The sequence below is a fragment of the Geospiza fortis genome, unplaced genomic scaffold, assembly GCF_000277835.1.
Source record: "Geospiza fortis unplaced genomic scaffold, GeoFor_1.0 scaffold130, whole genome shotgun sequence".
NCBI classification, from domain to species: Eukaryota; Metazoa; Chordata; class Aves; order Passeriformes; family Thraupidae; genus Geospiza; species Geospiza fortis.
This window is the reverse complement of record NW_005054300.1, coordinates 5,931,707-5,958,165: the sequence shown is the minus strand read 5'-3', so window position 1 is coordinate 5,958,165 and position 26,459 is coordinate 5,931,707. Positions and strand designations below refer to the sequence as shown.

The window sequence follows — 26,459 nt, the reverse complement described above, 5'->3', positions numbered from 1 at the left end:
ACTAACAGTCTCAAATAAGTTTTGTATTTTTATATTCCTGTCATAACTTCCTTGACTCCCACCTTCCCCAAAACCCAATTGTATTCTATAGTAGTTTATCATCACTGTAATATTTCTAATATAATATTTAATGACTAATTAAAAATTTTACCACTAAGCTATTGCTTTAAAACCAAGGGAAATTTATCATGTTGGAAATACTATTCTGCACACTAACTTTCAAACCCTTTCCAGAATTGTCCTTGCTAATTTTTCTAATTATCAAGATCATTTGGGATCTTCCCTTTAAGGAAAAAAAATTACCATGACTATTTCTTTCTGAAGCAGTACCCAGAATCTTTGCTGAGCTAGGTGCTCCAAAAGGATAGATAGCACCAGAAGACCAGAATAGATAGAAAAACAGACAGCACCAGAAGACAGATAACAAAAGCATGCAGGGCAAAAAAAAAAACAAGTTCTTACAATGATTTTCACGGCTTTGCACGTTTTATAAAAAGCAGCACCCAGTTAAGAGAAGGGGGAATGAACCACAGGGACTGTGGAGTAGGGAGGGATGCCCTGAGTATCTTCAACCATCCCAGGAAGATATACTGGCTCTGGACCTGAGGTGACACAGGTGTATGGCCTCTCCCCTGCTCTGCGTCCATCGCTGTCAGTCCTGTCTGTCCTGGGGACAAAGCTCTCTCTCCCCAAACTTCACACATGCACACACAGGTCTGCCAGAGTCACTGCAACTGCAGGGGTTCAACAATTGGCAAACTCCCACTGAAGGTGCACTTATCTGCAGTAATGAGAGCTTGTGACAAGGACAGGCTGTGCTGAGAGAAATTCCACCTTCCTCTCCTAAGCTGACTGTACACTGAAAGGTGGAAGAAACCTCAAATGCATTGGACACCCACCCCTAAGACTTTCCTGGTCCCAGTTCCAACAGACACGTTGCCATGCACAGCTACTGCCTACTTCTAGAAGTCTTCAAGGATTTAAAATTCTGCAATTATCCAGGTTGGAGGTTTTTTCAACATGGACATGAAAAACCAAATGCAGGAGCTTGGTAGAGCACTCACTCGAACTAACCACACTCAGCACAGCCTGGTTGCCCAAAGCTTGGGTGGGGCCAGTGGAGACATCTGGAGAGGAGAGGGGGTATCCTGGGTGTAATTAACAGATGTTGGGGGATATGACCCCATTTCAGATAACCTGGAGATTCAGATAATTGGGCCTCAGATAATCAAGGCCACATTGTTAATAGAAACAGTATCACAACTCCTAAGAGCGGCGCTCCCCATGTGCCAACGCCACCCCTGCTTGCAGAATGCTTGGTGAAATATGAATTAGCGGTTTGATACATGTCCCTCCTCTCTGTCAGCTGCTGGGCTGAGCAGCAAAGCCTGTTTCTGATGCACCACTTTGGCTGGCTGCTTGGGAAATAGGTTAAGGCAGAGATGTGGATTGCAGCCCTGGATGCCTGGGGACAAGGCTGTCTCAGAGCTGATGGGCTAGGTAAGCTCTATTTTGAAAGTGGGTTAATTTAGCTGCCATTCAACTACCATTAAATGTTGTAGGTTAATTTTATAGTCAGATAACTATTAAGAAACCAAAACATAAGGCAGGAAATGTCTCTGTGCACACCAGTGAGGAGCGATTTCCTCTGCGCTAATGCATACCCCTCCCCTTCAGCTCAAACCTCTCATCCTTCCATTTCTGCACATCCCTCACATCGTCTTTTTTTTAACCCTTGTCATTACACACTCTTGTCCTTCCTCCCTCTTTTATGAGAGTCTACTCTTCTTCTCAAAAATTCACCTTGATATCCTGGCCCACAATTATTTTTCTCCCTTGTTTATATTGTCACACATTGCAATGCTAGAGGAAGACTGACAAATCCAAACCACATCTGACCCTGGCAGATGTCCACTAAGAAAGGTTCCATATTCCCCCACACAGGCAGTATTTGTGCAGCTACGTGGTAAATTGAGGTAGGGAACTACACCTTGCTTAGTATGTAACATTCCATCACTACTAATACATCCAGTTTACTTTAGGGGTATTTTCCATATTTAAAGCCTCCTCAGTTGGCATTTTACCCTTTGTAAATCGATGCTGCAGTTGAAATGTACTTTATCTCTGTGTGATTTTCCTTAATGCAGCATAATGATTGGTATTGTTTGTTTCTCTATACTGGTGACAAAACCCATCAATTGGTGGTTTGTCATAAAAGGAAAAATAAAATCAAATCAAATCATCAACAACAGCTTATGCCAGCAAAGGAACAGATCCCTTGGAAAAAGCAGAGGTGACTCATCACTCCTCACGCGCAGCAAGGAAGAAGCAAGCATCAGAGCCCTGCAGATCCCCCCGAGATGCCTCCACAGATTGCCTCCCTCTGACTTCTGTGCTTTCCTGGTCCCTCCAGCAGGAAAATGAGTCGCTAACTTTTGCAGAGAAAGCCAAAGCGATGATGACCCACTAGCACATCCTGCCAATCAACCAATCACAGACCTCCTCTACTGCAGACATTTTTTATCATATTAACAGTAAGTGCACTATGCAAACACTGAGAGCTCACAGAAATGAACTCACTCTTAACCACACAGCTGCAACGAGACAACAATGCTCACAGGACACTGGCATTTGCGCTGTGCAGTTTATGACCAGAGAAATACAGAACAGGAACATACCCAGAAATCACAGCTAAACCACCTCTGAAAAATCCTCCTCACAGCAACTCAAATGTTCAGATAGTGACACCAGAGCCCAAACAATGCACATTGTGAGAATTCTGACCCACAAAAGGCTGACTGCCAAATTCCCTGTTGTCCTGCTGAGGCCTTGCTACTCTGATAAATCTTGCAATGGAAGTCCTTTTTTTTGCTCATGAGATACAAAAGAACAGATGAAAAAGCCAAATCAGTCTGCTCTTTGCCAGCACTAAGGCACTACCTTTGCCACTTTGATTTTAAGCTTCATAATTATTACTCTATTACAATATTACATAACTATTATTCCAAATTCAATAATATAATTGAGTGGAGACCATATTTCTTTTAAATCCTGAGTTATTTTTCCTTTTATCAATTAGAAATCCAGTCTACACTCAAACAAAAGTAAAGACACCAACATAAGGACAGGTATGTGCAAGGTGGCTAGAACTAAAGAGCAGATGAGTGGTCACCTTTACCATACACACTTGTGTCTGTTAGAGAAAAACCAATAGAGGGCCTGAAACAGGAGCAAAAATCTTGCTTTTGAGCATGAGCAGCAAAGCTCACTGAAATCCAGCTTGATAGACCTCTAGTGAGCAGTAAGGTCAGGCAGGCAGCTGCCACCACAGCCCGACCAGAACTTACTTATTAACAACCACACTTCAGGTACCAAGTAAGCTTGTTTAGCATTTGCATCTTGTGCTAATGTTTGATGGATAGAAACAAGAAAAATACTTGTAGTTCTGTACAAACAGAATGTACTTGCTATGGTAGCTTCTTATGCAAAAGCAGAATCCTACTGGTTCCTTTTTTACAGTCTCCTTTCAAAATCAAATAGTTTGTTTTAAACCCTTGATAACACCTCACATGCAGGTAGGTGCTTTAAAGGCCTGAAATGAATCTGAGGAAGATACCATGTGTGACCACAGTGCACCTGAAAGTATGAAAAAACTATAATACCACCTTCACCTGAAAGGGGAACGTGGTGGAAACTAGTGGATCCTCCAAGCAAGCACCTCAGGCTTAGATTACAAGAAGGGACCCAGCACAAATATTGGCTGTGTGTATGAAAAACCCCTTCACACATAGGGGAAGCTGTTTGGCTTCTCCTAGAGTCAGATGTTCCCTGCAGTCCCAGAGTAACTCAACAATTAGTGTCAGGGCCTTCCTCTAAAGCTCAGGGAGAAGAAAGGCTTAGCTTTAAGAAAGGAAACCATAAAAGCCCTTTTCAAAGTTAGGAATGTCATTCCGAATCAGTAAAGCAAGCCCCACAGTTTAATAGCTGGGCAGAAGGGTTCTGGGACATGAGACAATGGTATCTTGGTGCACATCAGCAAAAAAAAAAAAATTCCAAACCTGAGCAGGTTTAACCTATTTAGCACTGTAATTTTTACAGGCAGTTTGCTGATAATCCTGTACAGACAAACCACTCCCCCTGTCAGCACACGGCTGGCTGATCTGCACCTGGAGCAGGAGCCCAGCAATGGCAGGCAAGCAAGCTGTGACCAAGCCAGCCCTGGAAACCACAACCAGGGAGACAAGGCAGGAGCCACACAGCAACAGATCCACTGCAGGCTCGGGTACAGGTGACAACTGAAGCCTCTGTCCCATCCCCATGGTGTTAATGCAAGGGCTGGGTGGGTTATGGTCCAGAACTCCAGTCAGCTCCTTAGGGGGATGCAGCTGCATTTTCATACAGGCAACTTTTGTATGTTCAGGCAGCAGTGATTGTACTTCTGTGCTCTGAAGTATACCTTAAGCACTTCTAATTTTAGTTGAGCTTTTAAACAATTCCTGGAAATCTGAGCTGTAGCCATCTCATACGAAAATCTGCCTTTTAGTTAAGTGTGTTGGGAACAGACTCCTGCAGAGCTGTGAGACACCTGCAGAAGAGGAGGAGGCAGCAAGAGAAGATTTTTAGAAGTTCTATTTCAAATGTGATCTGTAATTCTGAGACATTCAAAGTGACCTGTAAAAACAAGATGCAATTGTTTTGTGTTCCCTCTTCATGATACCAAAAGGGAGCTTTTAAAGATTGTGTTGTCTGCGGTTTTCAAGTAGGTAGGTAAGAAGGAACTTAATTAATTCATAATTCATAGGTGTGAAGTCATTCACATTTCTTTTGATTTTCCTACTAGACAGCTGAGAACATCTTGGATTTCAAGCTACAGAGTCTGCATCAAATGTACCAGATCAGAGGAAACAGCACTCTCACAAACTGGGATCCTTCCAGCACTGTAACATCTACTAAAGTGTCTCACAAATAATTACATTAAAAAGATCAACTTTCTCTTTAATCTCTTTTCCATCTTCATTGTATCAAAATCCATAATCCTAGATTTACCCTAACACTTCAAGCTCAGTTTTTTGAAATCACTTTTCATCTGTAGCTCTGTTCCTCTGTGTATGAATCATATTCCTACACAGGTCCAAGAACCTGCTATTCACTTCCAGTTAAAACCTCCATTCAGCCAGTACCCTTGTTTGGGCATCTGCCAGAGCAGAGTTGGCAGATTAAGAAAATAGTGATTTGCTGAAGTATCTTCCTGAATCAGGATTTAAATCCTCCCCCTCCCCCAGACCCACTTTTGTCATGCCTCTAGGAAATTAGAGAGCTCAGCATGCTCAGGCAGGAAAGCTGCTGGTGATCTGTCTCACTGCAGACAGCAGAGCAAGCTCTGCACTGGTGGTGTTTGAGGAGCCACACCACAAGGGCTCGGCTTTGGTTACACGGGAAGGTGAAAGTGTCATGATCAGGAATTCCCTGAATTAAACCAGCTTCACTCACAAAAATTAAGCTTATTTCCAGCTTTCAGATCCTTCATGCTGAGCTCAGGGAGTTGCCTCCTTACAGGTTTAGTTTAGACACCAAAACTTTCAAGTGCACTTGAAGCTTCCTGCTTTTCCCTCCCAGCAGCTCTTACTGCCCCAGAGGAGCAATGAGCAGAGCCTCTCATTCCACATCTGAGGGAATATCTGCATTGTAGCAAGTGACCCAGGTGTATGTGGGGTACAGTCCACAGCTATTCCACAAAGGATCTGTTACTTCAGGTGACCAGATATGGTCCTGCAGGTACAAAAGAGGCAGCTGCCTCTTCCAATAACAGACTGAGCAGCTCAAAACCCAACCTGAGTCCAAACAAGCTGAAGGAAATTAGCAGTGAGTTTTAAAGCTGCCTAACAGGGCTAATTGTGTTTCTTTTCTACTTTTATAAGAGACAACAGCATGGAAGCTTCTTTCTGGGTCTGCGTGCAACATCTTGTGAAATCTTTTCATGATACAGGAAACAGCTTTTAAAAGAAGAATCAAGACTGTGTTCATTTAAGTTTGAACAATTTCATCTTAGCAGTGTGAGACCATCAGCAAGTCCTTCAGGAAAAGCAGAAAAACATGGTATTTCTGATAATCGCAGGACTAAAAGTGTCAATTAAAAATGTTCTGGGACAAGCCTGCACAGTGTAATGCATCCTAAAGAATGGCAGATGGGAATATGGTTCATCACTTTCAAAGGCTATTTTCATAGATTTGACAGATGTATTCAGACAAAGAGAAAAAAAATATTAAATGATAGTTTACTGCTCAAGGCTTTCAAGCTATTTACACATAAAAACTCACTATTCCTGAATAAGTGTAAGATGTAGTCTCTAGTTAAACCAAGTTTTTTACTTAAGAGAAATTTGCCTGGTAAAGCTAAACCAGTGACAGCACCCAATTATCATTTTACTTTTTGTTTTTAATATCGGCGTTAGTATACAAGAAATATAATAATTAGTTTGTAATGTAACAGTTGTTTAATGATTTTAAAAAACAAAAAAGGCACTGAAAAATGCAAACCCCAAATTACCTACTTTTCAATAGCACATGCTAAGAAAGGCAATTTCTCAGGAGAAAAGAAACCTGGGCTAGATACCATGCAGCATTATGAATTTTCCTAAAGCTAGGAAATCCCTATGCATCACTCTCAAAATCCTCGTAGAACTGAACACAAAGGTTAGCAGAAATGCCTAAACTCACGTGGGTTCCATTATACACCACTTAGTGTAACCTACTTTTTAGTATTCAGCATTTCAGTATCAATAATGCATAACGTCAAAAGTCGTTCAACCCCAAGTACAGGCATGAGAAAGTAAACATGGATCTTGGAGAAGGGCTGGCTGCAGTGTGGTGTCACTGCTGGATTTGCCATGTGCCCCCGTGCAGAGGAACAGCAAGACGGAGTTGCTGGAGCCTTCCCTGTGCTAATGGGGAGCTGGGGACCTGCCCCCTCTGCAGAAGAAGAGCAGAGAAAATAAAGCTGCAGAGAAAATAGAAGCAACACCAGTGCCTTGGTGGGCAGCTAAGCAAGGTGCCTGTTCCTGGTGACGTGTGCTCCAGTACAAAGCTCTGCTGCCCCAATTGGAGCTCTGCCCACCCCACAGCCCAAAACCAACCCACACAGGGCTCTGGCCATGCTCTCACTACCCCTGTGCCTAGCTTGGCTCATTACTGAGTGCTCAGTGAACATCACTACACCACCTTTTATTTTCCCTCCTGAGAGGCTGTTTGTTCTTCACTGGATAAATTATTTACCATTAAGGAAATTAAGGTGGCCAGTAGGGAAGCACAAATTAAGAGTAGGGGAGTTCATGAGACCGGGCTGCTATGAGACAGCGTTTCAGCTTTCACATGTATTCCCTACCCAGCTGCTAAAGCAGCTTTACCGTCAATCCTATTTAGAGCAAGAACCCAATGGAGTATGGAGATTCCAAAGCTCAGTCCTTCAGCCAGAAATTGCTTTACCTTCTATTTTCACTTCCTCCCCTGCTTCTCCCCCTGGTGATAGTTTCCATCTCATATCCTTGGGCTACTAGTAACAAGCATTTAGAAAGCATATTAGGAACAAGAGAATTGGAACCCCTTGAAGTTTTTCACAACAAAATTTATTAGAAGAATAGTGGTTTTGAAAAGTCTAGCATCCAGTGAAAACTACCATACACAACGTTACAGCTGGGAATGTGTTTCCAAAATGACATGGTCAAATAATACAATGGAGCCATTAAATCTTACACATGCACAACAAGAGAATTAGCGCTTTGACATACAATGCAAAAAATAAATGGACCACATGAAATAAAAATTTAAAAGTACTTATCACATACATTAAGACACAGCTTATTTAGTCCAGTCAAAAAATCAGAACTGCATTAAAAAAATTAATGTAGTGCAATCAAACCAAAAACCTTAATTTGTGATCATAAGTGCTCTACTACATAAAACATTGATCATAGCAAGGAACAAAAAAATTCAAATCACACAGTACAAAAAAAATCTGTAAATAAATATAAACTACAGTACAAGAGAAATATTAAATTATACAATTCCGTCAAACTGTAAACAGTATATTGAAATGAGGTCCATAAGAGTAAAGGGGGGGGTTCCTGTTTTTTTTTTCCCATGACACTTGAACTTCTAGAGGTCAGAGAGAAATGCCATTTTCCATACTCTTCAAAGACTATGGGTTACATAAATAGAAAGAGAAGACTTTTTAGATGTAAAGTGTCAAATAATAAAGCAGAGGTGTTGCTGACTTGCAACTGCCAACGCATCACCATGAAGGCAGAACAGCAGATTTTAGTTTCAGGCTTGGCCTCCAGGTGAGCACAGCACAGAGGCCTGGCACTGGAGGTGTTCAGTGAATAGTGCTCAGCCTTAGAAAGGAGGCACCTCATGAGCTCTGGTCCTACCCAGGAGGTGGAATTAATTACGGACAACCTGGACCTCTGCTGATTATCTGACAGGTTTACACACTTGTCATACAAACACCAACTTTGGCAGAACAATTACTAATAAACTCAAAGCACTCCCGGCCCATTGGTTTCCATCACAGTGGCCAGTGCACAGAATTCTCTAAGGACATTGCATAACTAGAGTGTAGAGGTCAGACAGCCAAGGACCCGTGCTTGAGGTTAGAAGTAGTTATGGTGAGAGAGAAGCAAGAGCCACGTTAAGAAGCTGCCTCTGCTGTTCGCAGAAGCAGCTGGGAATGTATTTAATTTTTAGCTGCGCTGGCTAGTAGTGGCATTTTAAAATATATAAGTTTAAGATAACATATATACTATGTATGTATATAATATAATACATATTATATAATATACATAGGAATTTCTTACAATACATACCAGGAACCCCCACGCGATCTGCTCAGTAGTAATAACTGAATATACAGAATGCCACTATAAGTGTCTGAGGCACTGTGTGCTGGAGAGTAAATATGCAGCTTTAAAATCCGTTTGGCTGAGTTATACCTGGATACCTGAACTGAGTTTTAAGTTGACATTCATCAAGGATGTGCTATCAGCACGTCAAAAGAAAAGCAAAACAAAATACAAGTCACTGCTAGGTTTAAGAAGAGAGTACAAGTACCTGAATTGAGTGAGGATAGTGTGTAAACTGTCCCTGAGGGTTTTTAAACAGTGTGTGTACAAGTTGGATTCCTAAGAACATTAGTTTAAACTTACACTGCGGACTGATAAAATACCAATGTCTGACAATTTAACAAGTGGAGGTTAAAAAGAGTTATGAGCAAACACTCAAAACATTTTATACATTTTAAAGCAGCAGTAAGCTGCTGTAAGCATACATCCCATCAGTACAAGCAACACGTGGGACTCAGATAAAGGTTTCTATTTGCAAAAAGCCCATCATATATCGATAAGTAAAGAATATTCACCTGCTAAATTAGAATGCACCTAGTTACAGACTAGCAATTCAAGATTAATTTTTTAATCAAATACTTTTCTATACTTTGCTATTACATACTAAAATTCCTTAAGCTCACTAATGCTGGTATTCTAATCTATTTTTTTTTAATGTTCCCCCTTCATTTAAGAAATATACCATTCCACAACTTAAAACATTAAGATCCATTTTCAGTCCTCAGATGTAAAAAGCATGTCAATGAGTTTATACTAAAAATTTACACGGTAAAAAGGCTTGAATTTCAGCCAGAGATTCTAAATACTACTCATTCCCTGAAGGCATAAGGGAGAAAGAATCCCTACCCATTTTTCTTGTGATATAGTTTTCAAACTGAACATTAAACAATGGTCCAAAATGTTTTTTTTTTTTCAGTTTGGGAAACTTCCCTTCCCTACCCATCATCCCAGATTTCCAATGTTAAGCCCTGAAATGGCCTACTGAAATGATCAGTTAAAAATACCAGGCATGTATATATACATCCCCTGCCTGAACTCCAGAATATTTTGTTGTACTAGTCTTTAAAAGACAGGTTAATATCCCAAGAAACCTTGTGATCTGACCTGACAAGCTGTTCATGATCCCAGATTGTATACTTGAAGTATTTCATAACCTGAAGACCAGATTTAATTAAGACTCTGGCATTGTAACAGAGAAAGTGCTGCAGTTATTTATCCCTTTTCTGGTACTTTAGAATAGGTCAGACAAGTGCTTTTTATTGTTTACATGTTCTCACGCAGGCATAAAAAGTATTATCTGCAAAACTATTTGAGAAATGTAGCACCAAGTAATTGATAAACTGTTTAAGTAGCTCTAGTAGTATCCTCATTATTTCTGAGTAGGAAAAAATATTAAGATAAACTGTACTAGGTGATGATGAGAGAAATTGTTTTGGATGTTAACTTTTCCTGCCCCTGTCAAAATGAAGCCTGTGTCCTAATCCCTGCTCTGTAAGGTAGTTATCATCTTGAGTCCTCCTAAATTATACTTACCAATTCAGTAGAGACAAGCACAGGGGCACTGGTGGGGATGTTTGTTTTTAAGCGGGTAGATTAAATGCCCTGGAGAGGGTAAAAAAAATCCTCCTTTCTAGTACATCACCCAGAAAAATTGAATTTGCAACTGGGCTGAGAGATTTTTGTAAGGATTAAATAAAGCTCTCTTAATATGAAGGTTTTTATGACAATACCTGAATATAGGCATAATTCAGTAGGACATGAGGTCCAAAACTGCTGCTGTAATACTGGTTAGAGACTTGGCCCCAGTCAAAGAAAGAACAGGAAAGAGAGAGAGAGATGGACACTGGAATGCTCTAAATACTTAACAGCTTTTTCTGGTACACATGAAGTGGATCTACAGATCATTTTGGGTTTGAAATCTCTCTCTGCCTATTAGTCATCACAGTGCACTGTGTTTATACACTGGATAATCTGAAATGAGTTACTATAGTGGCTACTTTATCTGCTACATTCATCAGAACTGCATACAACTAGCAGTGCAGATTTTCAGGTTTCTGAAGGTTCCAATTACTGAATTTTCAATATAATTCAAGATCAAGTAGAAACCTTTATAGTACCAAAACAAGTCTCAAAATTATTTTCTTACAGCTTTCTAAAACAATATTAGCCAACATTATGTACTGATGCCAAGAAAAAAGCAACATTGACCTAGACTGAAATTACATTTAATTTCTGAAACATTTGTGGGGAATACCTAGAGGTTTCTGATCCTCACGAAAATGAGGGAAACTACCCTTCCCATCCTACTTCTAACATTGGGCAGAGAATTTAAGCTATTTAGAATATTGTGACAAATCTTTCAGTAAGGTTAATAATTTTGCCTTCATAAGATTTTGGACTGCAATAAGAGTATGCATTTTTATACTGAAGAGTTCAAATTTTGTCTTCACTGAAGAAAGAGGTCTTTACATTACAGATGCAGCCACACTGTTTTTGAGAAAAAAAGGGAACAGTAGAGTGCTCCCTTCACTCCTTGGACACTGTGTTCTTCTCCTAAGACTCAAGGACATCTTAAGAGCATTACTTGAAAGTAAACTGGAAAGAAACACATGGCAATTCCAGTTTTGCCTGTATAACAATCGTTGCAGATGATACAAAAAAGCAATTCAATCAGAACTAAAAAGTTGTTTCACAAAGCTTACTCAACCCTAAAGCCCCTAAATCACTTTGCCAGCTCCCATGAGTTTCCAGGGAAAGGCAATGTACTCTCGAGTACTCATGAAAGAAATATTTAGATGCAAATGTTGGCCTGCCACAAGACAAAGCACAGACTATTCCTTGTCTGCTCTTACCCAGTCTAAACACAAATGCAGTTACCTCCAGTATTTAGGAATATTCTCCAGTGGTAGAAAGTTCTGCAAAAAATGTCATGCAGGAGTTGCAAGAGAACACAGAAGCTGAATATGTTCCCTTACTAGAGGCATTATCCTGTGTGTATCCCTGCATTGTTAAAAATATTTTTTTCTCCAACTGCCAAAAAGTTCAGAGTTTGAATTCAGGTCTAGCAGTAGAGTTGGTAATGCAAGCATCAAGTTATGAGTTCTGCAACAAAAAAGAAAGTAAAGGCATACCTGTATTGCTTATGCAGCAACTTCTCCTGTGCAACAGGGAAAAAATGAGAAATTCTAAAGGAAACTGTCTGCAACCTTTAGAAAAAAAACAGGGAATGACTGGAAAATAAATAATCTTTAGACAGAAATAAAAATGAGTCCAGAAACGTGTCTAACTGGAAACGTTCAACTCTATAGCTGTACTCAAGCATTACAGCCACAATAATGCCTACAACACTGTGGAATGAGGATCCAGCTGGCTGAAAGTGAGGTAATAGTTTGTAATAGGTCAGAGTTCTAAAAAAGCACTTTTACATCTTACAAATCCAAATGAAAAAAAAAAAAAGGACACATTTCATACATGTTGGGCTTTCCCACCAGAACTGTACGATAATTAACTCCACACCAGGACCCCTACCACACTAAGCCTTACTCATCTTCAATTATATGCTGCAGCAAAGATTTACCAAGCGACACCTAAACTTCAGTACAATATGAAACTTCGATTCTTAAAACTTTATACACACAAAATATAAAATTACTTTTCTAGGATGGGGTAGGGGAGGGGGATTCTCCTTCATGGTACTTGGACTGAAAAACTAGTTTTCAGAGACTGCCACAAATATAATTCACAGTTTCTTGCTGTCAGGCTTTTTCAGCTACATCAACGTAGTACACAACAATACTGTTAAGTCCAATAACTACATTGGATGGACATTCTCGGGAATAAGAGAAAACTAGTGACAAAAAATACCCGAAAGGTCTCCTCCTAACAACGTCTCGATTTTTACAGGGTTGCAGTTTGTCTACGTTACACGTTAATGCCATCTCACAAGAGCAGCAGGAGAAGGCTTTAAAATCTTTCTCCTGTCCAAGTGATCCAAGTAACATAAGCATCCACTTACCAGAAATAAGATGAGAAACAAGGTTTTTGTTACAAAGACCGCAGTGAACCACACCTTCCCACACCAAAATATGGTCAACCAGGGATTTTGGCCATGCAAACTGCTGGTCAGCAGAAAATTAAGCATGCTAATGGACAAACATTAATTCCAATCATATATTTAAAATGATCCCAAATACTACTAGTTAGCTACACTGAAAGCGCCTGCAAAATATATGTAGTGAAAAATGAAACAAAATATTAGTGATCACTGCAGCACTTAGAGTGATACTAGTCTTAAGTGATGAATCACCTCAGAGAAAATATGTTAGATGGGACTTTGAAACAAAAAAGTAACATTAAAAGGTGCACCTGAATATTACAGACTAAATTTACAAAACCTACAATAAGGTAAAATATATATCTTTTGAATATTCAGCAGCTTTTTTTTAAATTTGTTTTTATTTTTTGAGAGGCTCATGAAATTTTAAAAAGGGACCACTAACTAATCTCAACCATGCTTCACAAAACAATAATGGCTATTTCATATTGCAGTTACCAATGTAATGCAATTAGTGCTTAAAAAATAATCTACACTTTTTCTTTTTTTTCCTTTTTAAACAGAGACCTTTGGAGGAAATATGGTTGTTCAAAAGCTTCTCGAAAAAGAAAGATTACCTGAATATTAAGTTATCACAGATCAAGTGTTGTGTTTAAAAGCTTTGCAGTTATGAGTATTACAATCTTCAGGTCTCAGGACATTTAAACTGAGAAAGTTACGTGTTTGGTTTGTTGTTGTTGTTTTTTATTTTTTTAATCCACTTCCTAACCAAAGCAAATAAAGAGTACTCAACTTCTCACTATCTATTTACAATTCTTAGCCTACAGTCTGAAATGACAAGACAAATTCTCTTTTAAAACTGCAGCATTAAAGGGTAGGCACACCATTCTTCTGCTGCACGATTGTCACCCACTTAAACATACACATACAAAATATTTAGGTTAGTAAAATGAGCACTCCACGTACACTACAGTGACAAGTTTTATAAAACTCAACTCATGTTTCTTAAATAAGGACAACTGCAAAGGTTAAACCTCTCTCAAGAGTAAAACTGTATTACTTTTTTTTTTTAACTTGCAACAAACTTTCTACCATAACCTCAAACAGCAGATGAAACCACGCCTTAAACTGCGCCTTTATTGCAATCACCAGCTAAACTGGAACGTATTGCAGAGTTTATATACTGCTACTGAGCTTAAACTGCTTTAAATGCCAAGATGACAACTAGAAAGCTACAAGGAACCAGGATTTTGAGGACTAAGATATATTAAGTAAACAAAAATAAAGTATACTTGGGGCCAAATGCCCAGTCCATTTCAAGAATGAGCAGTGCATATTTAAAACAACAGCAATGGTGTGCCTAACCTTTGAAAATATGAAGTTGCTGGGGAGGGGAAGAGGCTAATAGAATCAATTGTTCCAGAAGTCATTCAGCATCCCTAGGGCTACCTAGGTCACCCTCCCATGAACTTTGAGAGACCACTTTCACTGACATCACTTAATGCTCTCACACAAAAACTCCAATGCTTCGTTTGGTTGTGCAAATGGGGAAAAAATGCTAAGTCTATCTACCTTTTGCACAGATTAAGACCAAATTGCTTCTACCTGAAGAACCAGCAATTATGATTTGGTCATGTTGTGGTTAAGTCCAGTAAGTTCCACTTAGTTACTGACCACTCCCGCAGAAAGTATCAAAGATAAAAGTTCTGTACAAAACTTATCCTGGATCTCCATATAAGCATAAAGATATCACCATACTGAAAAACCTCAGATTTGTGGTTTATGGAGTGCTTTTTTTTTTAATGGTGTTTAAATACTTATTCTAGCATGTGCTAAACCACTATCAAAATAGATTAAATAAAAACAACAACAAAAAAGCAGGACTTAATTCCTGCTACTGGCAACTGTAATATTTAAAAAGGAAACACCCATCAATTGAGTGTTCGACCCTGACAGTATTACAGATAGATATGATGCAGAGCCTGAATTAGATCAGGCTACCAGTGTTTTACTTCTTCCCTGAACATTAACAAGCTCCTTCACTAATGTGGATATTTGGGCAGACTACTGAGGTTGTAACGTTTGATAACGTTTGAGATCACCATTTTGTGGGCTATTTTTTTTTCCTTTTTTTTTTTTTCCCAGTATCACAGTAGTTTGTTACACAAATCCCCCATCCCTGGATTAGAGTCATTTAAACTAGCTGTTGGGACCACATAGTTTAGTAAACTCAGAACCAAGTCTGTAAAAAGTGTAAAGGTCACAAAGAACCATAGTTCTGGTATAATGAGGCATACCCTAATACATCATTTTGTGTACCCTGACTGCTCCTGACTGTGAGAAGCTTGTCTTCCGTGAGATAAGGCTACATCCTCAAGCAGGTGAGTGTAAATATCACCCTTCAAAAACACCAAATAAAATTACAGCGAAGGTAGTGTTATAATAAATAATTAACTGACATTTTCTGAAGGTAGTGTATGTAAGTTTTCCCTCCCCTCCCCTCCGGGTGAGCACTAAGCAGACAGCAAATGGTAAGTACAGTTAATTTAGAAAGAAAACAGTGGAGAGCCTAATTAGACCCAATTGATTATCTATCTAGTTGACAAATCTGAGTTCAAGAGAGGTACCATTCCTAAATAATTTGATTTAGCTCAAACCTTTCAATCAACTGGATCAACAAAAAACAAGAAGGGGAAAAAAAGATTTCTGAAACATTTTTGAAGAATGACAGTCTGATTTTCATTTGAAAATTGCCTGGTTTCAGGAGAGTGTCAGTTTAACAAAGTGGACTTATTTCTATAAAGGCAGATATGAAAAATCCAACATCAGAAGCTCAGGCAGGCTCTACAGGCAAGATGTCCACTTCTACAGATCTGCATTCTTTGTGAGGTAACTCAATTCTCTATTACAGAGAAACATGCAAAAGGCAAAAGAAAAAAAAAGGAACAAAGAAAGAAAAGAGGGCAGTGGGCAGGTGAAGGAGGGAAATTGTGCCATACTAGGCCAGAAAAATTTACAAATGTGACATTCAGAGCACATCTTTCACCTGTGTTCACATAAGTCTATAATAAACTGCAAAGGAAAGAGCATTGCAGTAAACAGGAGACTCAGGTGCGCTCAGTGATGGTTGAACTATGCAGTAGTGCTCACCCAGTTTGCAAAGTAATTGGCACTCTACAACATCCCTATTCATCCTTCAATTCATTCGCACTTTGTGCTGCTTCTCCCTGGGGATCTAATTCAATCTTTACTGAAACATCCTGCCCCTCCGACCTCATTAATTTCATTTTTTTCTTTGGAGGGTTTTTCAAAGTGCCCAGCCTCTCTTTAACTTTGTACTCCAGTGTACTGTGGGGGATCCCATAAATACTCTGAGCTTTGGAAACACTCATTTTCCCGCTCATAACCACAGAGATTGCTTCCTCCAGTATCTCGCTGTTGTACTGTCTGTATCTCCCTCTTTTCTTCCTAGGTTGCTTGGAGCCAGGATCTCCCTCTTGATCTGAGGTGGGATATGGCTGTCCAGAGGTAGACTGCTCAGCATCTGAGCCCCAGGAATCTGGTCCAGCATCCAGCAAACTTCTCCTATTTTGTTTTGGAAGGATAGCCCTTAACTTTTTGCTAAGCGCGCTCTCCGTTTGTGAACCCATTACCAAAGAGCTATAGCTGAACTGGTCACCAGTGCGGGACTCCCATGAAAGGTCCATGCCTCGAACTTGTGGTATCTTTAAATCCACAGGAGATGAATGGCTCACGTCCTTTTTCCCATCCTGCTTAGTTTGAAGTGCCATTTTTTGAAAGGCAGAGTTTTCTGTAAGAAAAGGAAGGTCACTGATGTTGCTGAGTGCACCATTTCCCCTGAATTTCATGCGGCTGAAATTAAATTCGTAGTGTGGTTTTGCCCAAGAAGCCTCCCTGGATAATATTAAGTGCTGTCCATGATTCTGTAGTCCAGATGGCCCATGGCTGGCAGCTGTAGAGAACTGGTTTCTGCTCAGCAGTTCTTCACTAATCTGGAGTGATCGAGCCAGCGGTACTTTAAGAGATGTGGAGTGGCCATAACCTTCCCTGGTTCCATCCTGCAAGCTTCTTGGAGGTACCCCATCACCACTCTGTAGTCCCTCCGGATGGTGCTGGCTGGGTCTCCCAGGTCGCCTAATTGGATGGAAGGAAACTGATGTGAGCAGGACTTGCACAGGTAGGGAGGGATGGGTGAGGGGGCCACTCCTTTATTAGAAGGCCTTGCTTGGGTAACATCACTTTTTGTGTTATTTATTTTTCTCTAAATTTTTTTTATTACTTTAATTTTTTTTTTAAGTCTCGGCATCAGTCAGTTTTAAAACTTGTTCGCAAAAAAAGAGAAGCTTTTTGGGCAAAAAAAAATGAAACCTGTTGGCTGGTCTCTGGTTGGGTTCACAAATTCTCGGAGTAGAAAAGACTTCGCGCAAGCGTCTGAAAATAGCACCTTAATTACAAAGTAGTAATCAATCGCCATAGATCTACACACAACTGTGTTACTGGTGTGACGTTACCACTAAACAAGCACAGTAATAAAAGAGTAAGCCAAAGTGCAACATATTCAACATGTAAATATGACTGCCACCTGCAGTATCTACACACAGGTGGAAACCCTGGATAGTGTTTGCTTACATCATATCGAAGAATTGCTGCTCAGGATAAAAGAAAAAGCTTAGCAGGCCTCAGAGATATTTGCCTGACTTTCATTAAGCACCAAATATGAAAGCTGGGATACTGCGGATCACAAAGAAAAACACTTACGCTAGACTTACCAAACTGCTCTCTTAACAACTAATTGCATATAGATAGAGCCCTGAATCTCATTTGATAAAAAGCATGCCTAGGAAAAGGAAGATCTAAGCACCAACTGTCATCTAGATCAAGGGTTAACAAAAAACAAAAAAAAAGGCAGTATGTATTTTTACCATTTCCCTTTCATCACAAGTGTTCTTTCTATGAAATTAAGTACTACTGCTACAGAGAATCACATCTATTTTAATGCTTTGATTGCTTAGCCCCCTATAGTTATTAAGTCACATTGGTTTCAAAATCCACCTCCAAATTTCTCCATGTTCAGCATACAAATTAACAAAGAGAATCTATTTTAATGCTCTGGGACACTATACCGGCATCAAGCCCTCTGGCTAAGTCAGTGTTACTTAAGGATAGGATACATAGTACTGAAAAGCTACATTATTATTTTTAACATCACACTGGGATTAAAAAGAGTCTTTAGAGAAAAGACATCCATTGCAAGAACCTGGCATGTAACATACACAATGCTTGATACACACGCTGTTCACTTCTCTCCAAGATGCAACAAGTCATAGGATGTGCACAACAAAAGTCAACAAGGATTCAGAACAAAATCCAGAGAAACAGATCAAAGTTTGCAGTTCCAGAGAACCCTGTGCATTCTCCACCCCTTCTACAGCATGTATCAGCATCACAGGGTGCACCAGTGATTCTACACCTCAATAAAGGTCATACAGGCAATTAATAGAGGGTTACACCCAACTTAGTGATGCTGAACTAACTGCAGCCAGCCTCATATGCCATACACCTGGACAAGTAACCACAGGTGCCAGTATGCCACATCCTCTCTGGACCCACAGGACTGAGCAGGACAGTGCCAGATGCTGGCCCTGCCATCCCTGTGTGTTGGACTTTGGCCCTCACTTGATTCACAAACAAGGGAACAAACAGTACAGAGCCTCAGTGGCTTCTGCTGCCTTCCTAGGAAAATAAAGATGGAAATAACCTGTTCAGAATTAGAGGAGAAGTACTGCTGGGGAAGGTTTATGCTAAAGAATTGTAAAAAGTATTAAGACTAAATTTTAAAGAGGGATTGAAGTATTTTATTAATAGAAATATTAAATGGAAAAGTAATCTTGAAAGGAGAAATCTGAGACAGTATATTTTTCTGAAGAGAAATGCAAAAATTCAATCAGCTGTTAGCAGTACATGGGAATGGTGGTGGAAGAGGGTTGCTAGTGGAGATTTTCAAGTTTTCAAAGGCTATCATAAAGCTAAATCCAGCAATTAAATAGCACTTTAAACCATATACTATTTCTGTACTTCAGTAAAAAATATTTGTTCACAGTAGCTTCAAGATAATCAGCACCCAAACCCCCTCTTCGTCCCAGTCAGCCTCTCCAGTACCACCCTGACCAAGAGTAAAGGGTTTCTAAATGTATGCAAATGGTGACCATTAGAAATATGAAACCTAAAGATTGTTTTTTTATTTAACAGTATTTCACACCTTGAACTGATTAGGCAAGAGTTGTACACCACATACTTTGTGATTATTTTTAAAAAAAAATTGTTCAGCACTACAGAACAATCACGAATCCAAAGTTGCATTTAAAGTTTTCTGAACTACCAGATTTCCTGCCCCATGTCCTCTTCTAAGTTGTCGTTTATGCTAGGAAATATTAACAAAAATCATGCAGTGATTTAAATCTAATTCAGCATGGTTTATCACCCAAATCATTGTTACCTCTAAAATAAACTTTCCTGTTAGCTAACTTTGCCCTAAGTGAAATGAAGTCTAAATATACTGCAAAGCCTCTAAGACTCTTCATGCACTTATTTGAACTTGCATGTTCACGGAAATCACCTATCACTAACCCCAAGAAACAGGTAGTGGAAGGATCTCTGGATAAGCACCAAATTGGAAAAAATAACAGATATTAGAGTCTTTAACTGCAAGTTAAACCTGTCTCAGTTGGCAACAACTCTTATTTGGCAGGTGGGGCGAAGGTATTTGCCAAAGGTACAAGTTGAAAACACATTACTCCAAAGGGTTAACACCAAAAGAAACTTAAAATTATCAGGAGCTAAGGACACATTTTTAGTAAAAAACTGTTTTAAAAGGTTATAATAAGTTGCTTTCTCTTACCCATTTCCTGAAGTACTAGAGCACCCTGGAGAGTGACTCAGAGAGGTGCTGCCAGCACAAGGACTCTTCTTAGTGGATAAATCAAGCACACCGTCTGTAGAGACAAAAGAATCACTTCAGTGTTTGAAGAAGCAGGATCAGCCATGCTGATCTTGTCTTCAGCTGAAAAGACAAAGCAAGTCTTCTGAGCTGAAGTAATTTTTAGCACACATTTTTTGGTTTATTGTATTTTTAAACAAAATAAGGCTTGGAATTTTTTTGCAATATGGTTTACATGTGACTTCAATATAGTCTTCAGAAATCACAATAAAAAATAACAAAATTAAAAGTGCATCTGTTACAGGAGGCATGCATAAAACATTACCTACAAGTGACAGTTCTGGATACAACAGAGCCTATCACATAACTACCTTTCAGTGGTCCAGAACTGAGACAATCTTCAAGATTTGTCAATCTGAGATATTCCCCTCCTTAAAGGGAGGCTGCAAGACAGTACTAGGATTTTTTTCTTTTTTTATCTAAATCTCTTGTAGGAAAATTCACTGAGAATTTAATATTGGAAATTAAATTAACACACACATAGATGTGAGATTTCTTCTCACATGGCAGCCAGCTTCATCTTCTTTTTTCATACCTCCAATGGGTCCCTACTGGAAAAGCTGCTGCCTTTCTCCTCTATTGTGTCGTTTTGTTCCGTTCCATATGCCGAATTGGTTTTCCTGTTAGACTGCTTCCTCCTCTCTCACTAATGGCACATCCTCAAGCTCTCCCATGCTCTCCTGCAAATCTTTATGTAAACTCTGCATTTAGAGGCACCAGAAAAGGGAGCATGTTTCACCAGGAAAGCTTTGCTCCTGCTGCGCTGAAGCAGCTTGAAATTCTGGTCATTTTAATAAGGGCAACATTGTCATTGAAGCAGTCCAGACATCTGAAGTTCCCGGAAACTTTGAAACGAGGAATTTATGACGCAGAGATAAATGAAACCCGTTGGCAAGGTGAACTTGAGACATATGAGAGCTCCTCACTCATTCCATCTAATCAAGTGAATACCACCCAACACAAGAACAATGTAAGGCAGCTCTCAGATTGCTTAAAGTTCTCATTTGACATATGGAGAAAAAACATGATAAACAGTGAACTAGAATTAACTTACGAAAAGCTGTTCCACCCACTGCATTTGGGAACACACCATAACCCAAACTTAAGCAAGCAGAAAATTAAATTTTCTTTTTGAACAACATTTATGCAGGCACAAGAGACACAGACTGGATCAAGTCCTTCATTCTTTTCAAGAGGCTGGACAGCACAGGCAGCTGCTGGAGGCACTTGCATCCACGCTTCCTCCCTCAGAAGAGTCAGTATGCCCTAGAAGCCCCTGAGGAGAAGCAGGGCCAACCTCACACCCCAGGGAGAAGTGTACAACTAGCTGGGTTTCCTTCAACGCCCTAGAACAAACTATAGCACAAAGCACCACTAGCAATCTTTCATGACAGCCTCTGAAATCTCTCATTAACAAGTTTGGCAAAATCTCTTTCCAATTACATTAAATGTAAATTGGGGGAAAAATTTACATCAGCAAACAGATTACTGTATAATTCAATATGCACATGTTCTACTCTCATAATGAGCGTTACAAACACCATACATTATCTTACAGCTTTTTCCATCACATGGAAGCTAAAGAACAGTTCATGTTCATGCTTTTTTCTTCATCAGACCATCCTCTAATTAAAAAGGAACAAACCAAAAGCAAAACTGATTCTCTCCCTCTTTCTTTCAGCAAAAAGTTTAACGATGAGAACAGTTTAACATTTATAAACATACATGCAAAACACACTCACAGAATGCATTTATAATAAAGACAGCTAGAAACAAATGTCTATCAGCTAACTGTACAGGTCCACATTTCAAGAGAGACTTCAACCTCTCACTGCAGTTTGTTTAACTGAAGTGCAACAACAGCTTTCAGTAAGTGCTGTAAGTGCAGTATGTGCCCAGATGTCCAAGCTGCATATTACTGGACATATAAAATTAACTTGCTGACAAAAAGCTTCATAAACCAAATTTAAAAGAATAAAGAGAATAAAGGGATACCTACTTTTCTGTCATAACTAGAAAAAGGCTTTATTTTTCAGGCAACTTTTCCATTTGCAGATGGACAGCCTACTGTGACAGAATGACTTCAAGCACTAACATTTTTCTGAAGAAGGATAAAGGGTCTAATTTTAATCAGTACGATACACTTAGGATTCAACAGTTTCAGAAAAGAAAAGTTCATATACTATATCGCTCACAGAATTTGCTTCTTTAAAAAAAATGCATTTTTGATGGAAAGCAAGGTTTTTGAATTAAAATAAGCTCTGAAACACTGTTAGGATTTATTCAATCTGTGCTCTGCAGAACAAGTCTATTTTTAAGGTAGAAAAGAGACATTTCTTCCAAACACACAAACCTGGAAGTTTAGTGCAGTTCATGGGTATAATTTTCATAGCCTTCACAAAGCAATTTCTCACAGACTTTTTAAATATACTATTCTCACACCACAACCAGAAAGGAAATAAATCAGCCTTTCAGTCAAATTGTGCCCTAAACCTTCAGAGAAGAGACAACATTATGATTTTCATGACCATGTGAACTTCTCTTATCAGTAAGTGTACAGTCTATTTTGGCAGACTGCTTCTTGCAGCTCCCAGCAGGAACAGCACATTCATCTTTGGAGTCTAGAGCATGTCCATCCCCTTTGCCCTTCTTCAGAAGAATCTCTCATGCCTATGGGTCTACATTCTTTCAAAAAGTCTTTTCTCTCCCAGCCACAGTGAACTAGTCATTAGTTAATTATAAAAACATCTACTGCTTTTCCACTTTACATTTTATGCAAAAGTGCAACCTTCTAATTGGTTCTGCAATAAGAATGCAATTAATGGACTGCCACAGGATGCAAGACACTGGTAAGAGTCCTACCTTGTTCACTAGGTTCTGACTGAGACTTTCTGACAGTAAGGTCCAGAGGTGAGTCTTGGTCAGCCATGAGCAGTTTGCTGAGCACAGGGTTCTGAGCAGTTGCAGCCGTGGGAGAGGAGGCGACCAGAGATGCTTTCAGCAGGCTTTGGTTCTTTGTGCTATTGGGCTGGCTGGAGTCCTGAGTAGAGCTATTTTTTGAGGTATATTCAGCAGCAAACTGTCGGATCATTCGCTGCATGATCTCACGGGCCACTAGGGGAATATTTGGGTCAGAGACCCTAGGACTGTCTGCAAATATTAGAGATTTCTTTTAAGGAAGCACTTTAAGTAAAACAGCTTTTATATTAAGTCATTGTTTATTTACCAAAACAAATCCAGGGGAAAAAAAAACCCCAAAGATAAAATAGTTTCTGTAGAAAATGTACTTTAGCCTTAGAATACCTGCATAAGAACCATTGCTAATACTGGTACAGCCTTCCCAAAATATCACTTTGGTAAAAGATATATACAATCTCATATTTTGTTTTAAAATATAGATATATTCTTCCAGACCTTTAAGAGGTGTGGAAATGGAAAGGAGAGCTAAAGTGCGAAGTAATGGAGCTCATCCAAAAATATTGAACAGGTTACACAGGGGAAGAGTTGCATAACTTACCTGCAGCTACAGAAAGGTAAAATTGAAAATAAATTTGCAGCAGTGCCCCATAAGTTTACTGAGAAATAAATCCCTGTAGTTCTGATAAATTAAAATAATTCACATGAAGATCAAATGTTCAAGTGTCTTCCATCTTATTCTATGTATTGCTTTTGATATTTCTAACATTGCAATCAATGCAGGATCAGAAATCACCCAAAGAACTTGCATATACACAAAACCTCAAGATGTGTCACATGACACGTAATTCTATTTCTAGAGGAGCTGCTAAATCTATTATTAATGGATGTAAAAAAGAACAAGTAGGCATTGCAATTTATTTCTATGAAATAGTGTATAAATAAAAAGGTATCTGGGCATGTGGACAGCACAAAAATTTATTGACAAAACTCACTATTTTAGACCAGTAGTAATTTGTGATGTAAAAGTAAATCTGTAACTCCTAAATCAAAAAAGCTAAGTCCTGCCATTTCACTTGAAACACTGCATTCTCTGGCCAAATCAGTTTTGTGGTTTTTAAACAAAGAAACAATCCCAAAAAACCAAAACAGCAACAACAAACACCAACCACCCACAATACTCCCAAAAACCCCCAAAGCACAGAAAACCACACCACTATTCCAGAAATGGCTCAAAAGGTTTGATTTTCTATTACCGAAGAAACATTCAGAAAACAACTGTACAGTAGGAGACCAAATAAATCTTTAAAAGCAGCTCTCAAGAGGGAACAACAGAGAAGTGTTTACTACCTCTTTTAAAAAAACTGCCCACGTTGAAAGGTAATCTATTGAGATTGAGCTATTAGAAGCATTAGGAAAATCTTCTGTGGGACCTTCCAGCATTAGATTTGCCTTTTGCCACCATTTTTGTCAAAAGTACATCAATCCAACAAACCCGCTTTATGGTATGTGTAAAGGATGACTGACATGAAGGTTTGAGCAGAGCTGCCTACAAATCAAAGAGCAGCAGTAGGAGCCTGTTTCTTGATGAAACACCATATTGAGCTTGAAATACTTATCAGGCCCGAATTCCTTTCTGTTAAGCACAGCTTTCTATACCTAAGATCTTACACAGTCACCAGGTACATTCTTACAGTAAATTTCCATAAATCCTATAAATTTCCAGGATGTTTATGTAAATATGTAACCATTTTCTTTAAAACATCCTGTTTTTCTTATGTATCAAATACTACAGTTTTAAGAAGCCACCAAAAAATGAGCCAAACCTAAATTTTGGTACATTTATAATCTCACTTGCTTCCCAAATGGTCCACAAGGACACCAGCCTGGAAAAGCGTAAAGGTTCTGTTCTGCTGTGGTGGCATTTCGTCTACTTTTCTAATCTCTTCACTATAACCTCCTGAAGGACATAGAAAGGCTCTAAGGAGGCCCAGAGGGACACAATTTGACGGCATGACCAGACAGATACCAACTGTTTGATGTGTGCTTGCAGCATATACAAGTGGGGCTGGCAGGAATGCAGAGCTTTCCTTCATTTGTGTTTTCTGAACGAAGAATCAGGCCTTTACTGTGCACCATGTTCATAGGTTCATTTCAAAAATGCTTACATCTGAACATATTTACACATTCAGAAATAAAATATTACATATGCCTACAGCCATGCATCCTTGTAATCTGCAATTTCATAGAATCAGCCCAGAATGACAACTTTCTAGTGTGGTTCAAGATAAATGCACTAATTTGGGTCACAAAACTCTGTTTCCAAGCAGAAGGGTAGGTACCTAGCACATAAAGGCTTCTTGCTTAATATAAAGCCCGTATGCTGAGGATTAAAGCTGTTCAAGAGTGGAAAATATGTGCTGGTGCCCATCCAGCATCACTTGAAGTCAACCACATATCTATCTTGACTCCACCTGTCCAGGTTTTTTTAGGAAAATAAAACTAAAATTAACTAAAACATAGAAATTCTCTGAGAAGAGAAAATACAGCAAAAAATTATCAGCTAGACATAGTCTGAAGCAGTACCTCTGAGTTTTAAAGTCTTAATAGTTTTGTGTATTTTTATATCAAAATCTTAAAAGGGCAGTATCAAGCAAATAAAGGCATGATTTCATTAAACCAGAAGAAGGCCCTGTCCTGCCACAAACTAAAGGTAACAGACAACTAAGTACTACCACTCTGCTTTGACTGGAAAAATACGAGTATTTGAAGGAAGCATTATTGGGTCAGAGTGCCAGGGACACAAACTTCAGAGAAAGGACTAAGATTAACGGACAGTAAACCTGTTCAAAAAGTTTGCTGATCTTGTTAATTCCCTATTCATGTTCAGTACATTAATGTGTGGCCAGTGTTCAGAGAGCAGCTGCATTTTCTCTGATCCACCCAGGCTACAAAATACCCATCTCAAATGTTACTGGCAGTGAGGATGGAAAGAAGAAAAAAAACTAATTGCTGGCAGGAAGCCAAGAGAGCTCAGCATCTCTGAGCAATGTAGGAACGTTAGAGTTCTGCCATTCTTTGTGTCCTCTTTGGTATGACAGTGCCTTGGGATCTTATGGCAGTAGCATGAGTTAGATTTCAAGCAATCTAAATACAGGCAAGCTTGAAAATCATGCATTAAGGATTCAGAACTGACTTCCTGCCAGGCTTCTATCCCTTGCCTGTTACTCTTGCACCAAGCACAGCTTTGTCCAAGGAAGAAAAACAACAGTATATTTTTAAAAAATTCTCAAAGATTTTTAGACATCTGACATGTTTCATTATCTTTATTCTGGATATCCAGCCACAGACAGAGTATTATACCCTTCATTAACAAACCGCACTATCTGCTGCTGGCTCCTCAGTGAATTTAAAAAAGCATACTTTCCTAAAAGACACATGTCATACATAAAGATTTAAGTTTAGTGGTAAACGAATGAGGTCTTAAATAAACAATTTGGAAATGATGGAAAAGCTTTTTTTTTTGTCACCAGAAAAAGCAACATAGAAAAAACCTGTGTTTTCTCTAGACTTT

At 39.2% G+C, this 26,459-nt stretch overlaps 1 protein-coding gene across 1 annotated transcript in view; it reads right to left on the bottom strand.

Moving 5' to 3' along the window:
• Positions 1–7,600: 7,600 nt before the first annotated feature.
• The window catches only part of LCOR (ligand dependent nuclear receptor corepressor), a 35,440-nt gene continuing 16,581 nt past the window's right edge, over positions 7,601–26,459 (bottom strand). Inside the window, exons 5-7 of the mRNA XM_005416424.3 lie at positions 22,832–23,119; positions 19,871–19,964; positions 7,601–17,106 (exon numbers count right to left, since the gene is read on the bottom strand). Of these exons, the coding sequence (XP_005416481.1) occupies positions 16,137–17,106; positions 19,871–19,964; positions 22,832–23,069 (1,302 nt within the window). The 5' untranslated portion in view covers positions 23,070–23,119 and the 3' untranslated portion in view covers positions 7,601–16,136. The remainder of the gene's footprint in view (positions 17,107–19,870; positions 19,965–22,831; positions 23,120–26,459) is intronic.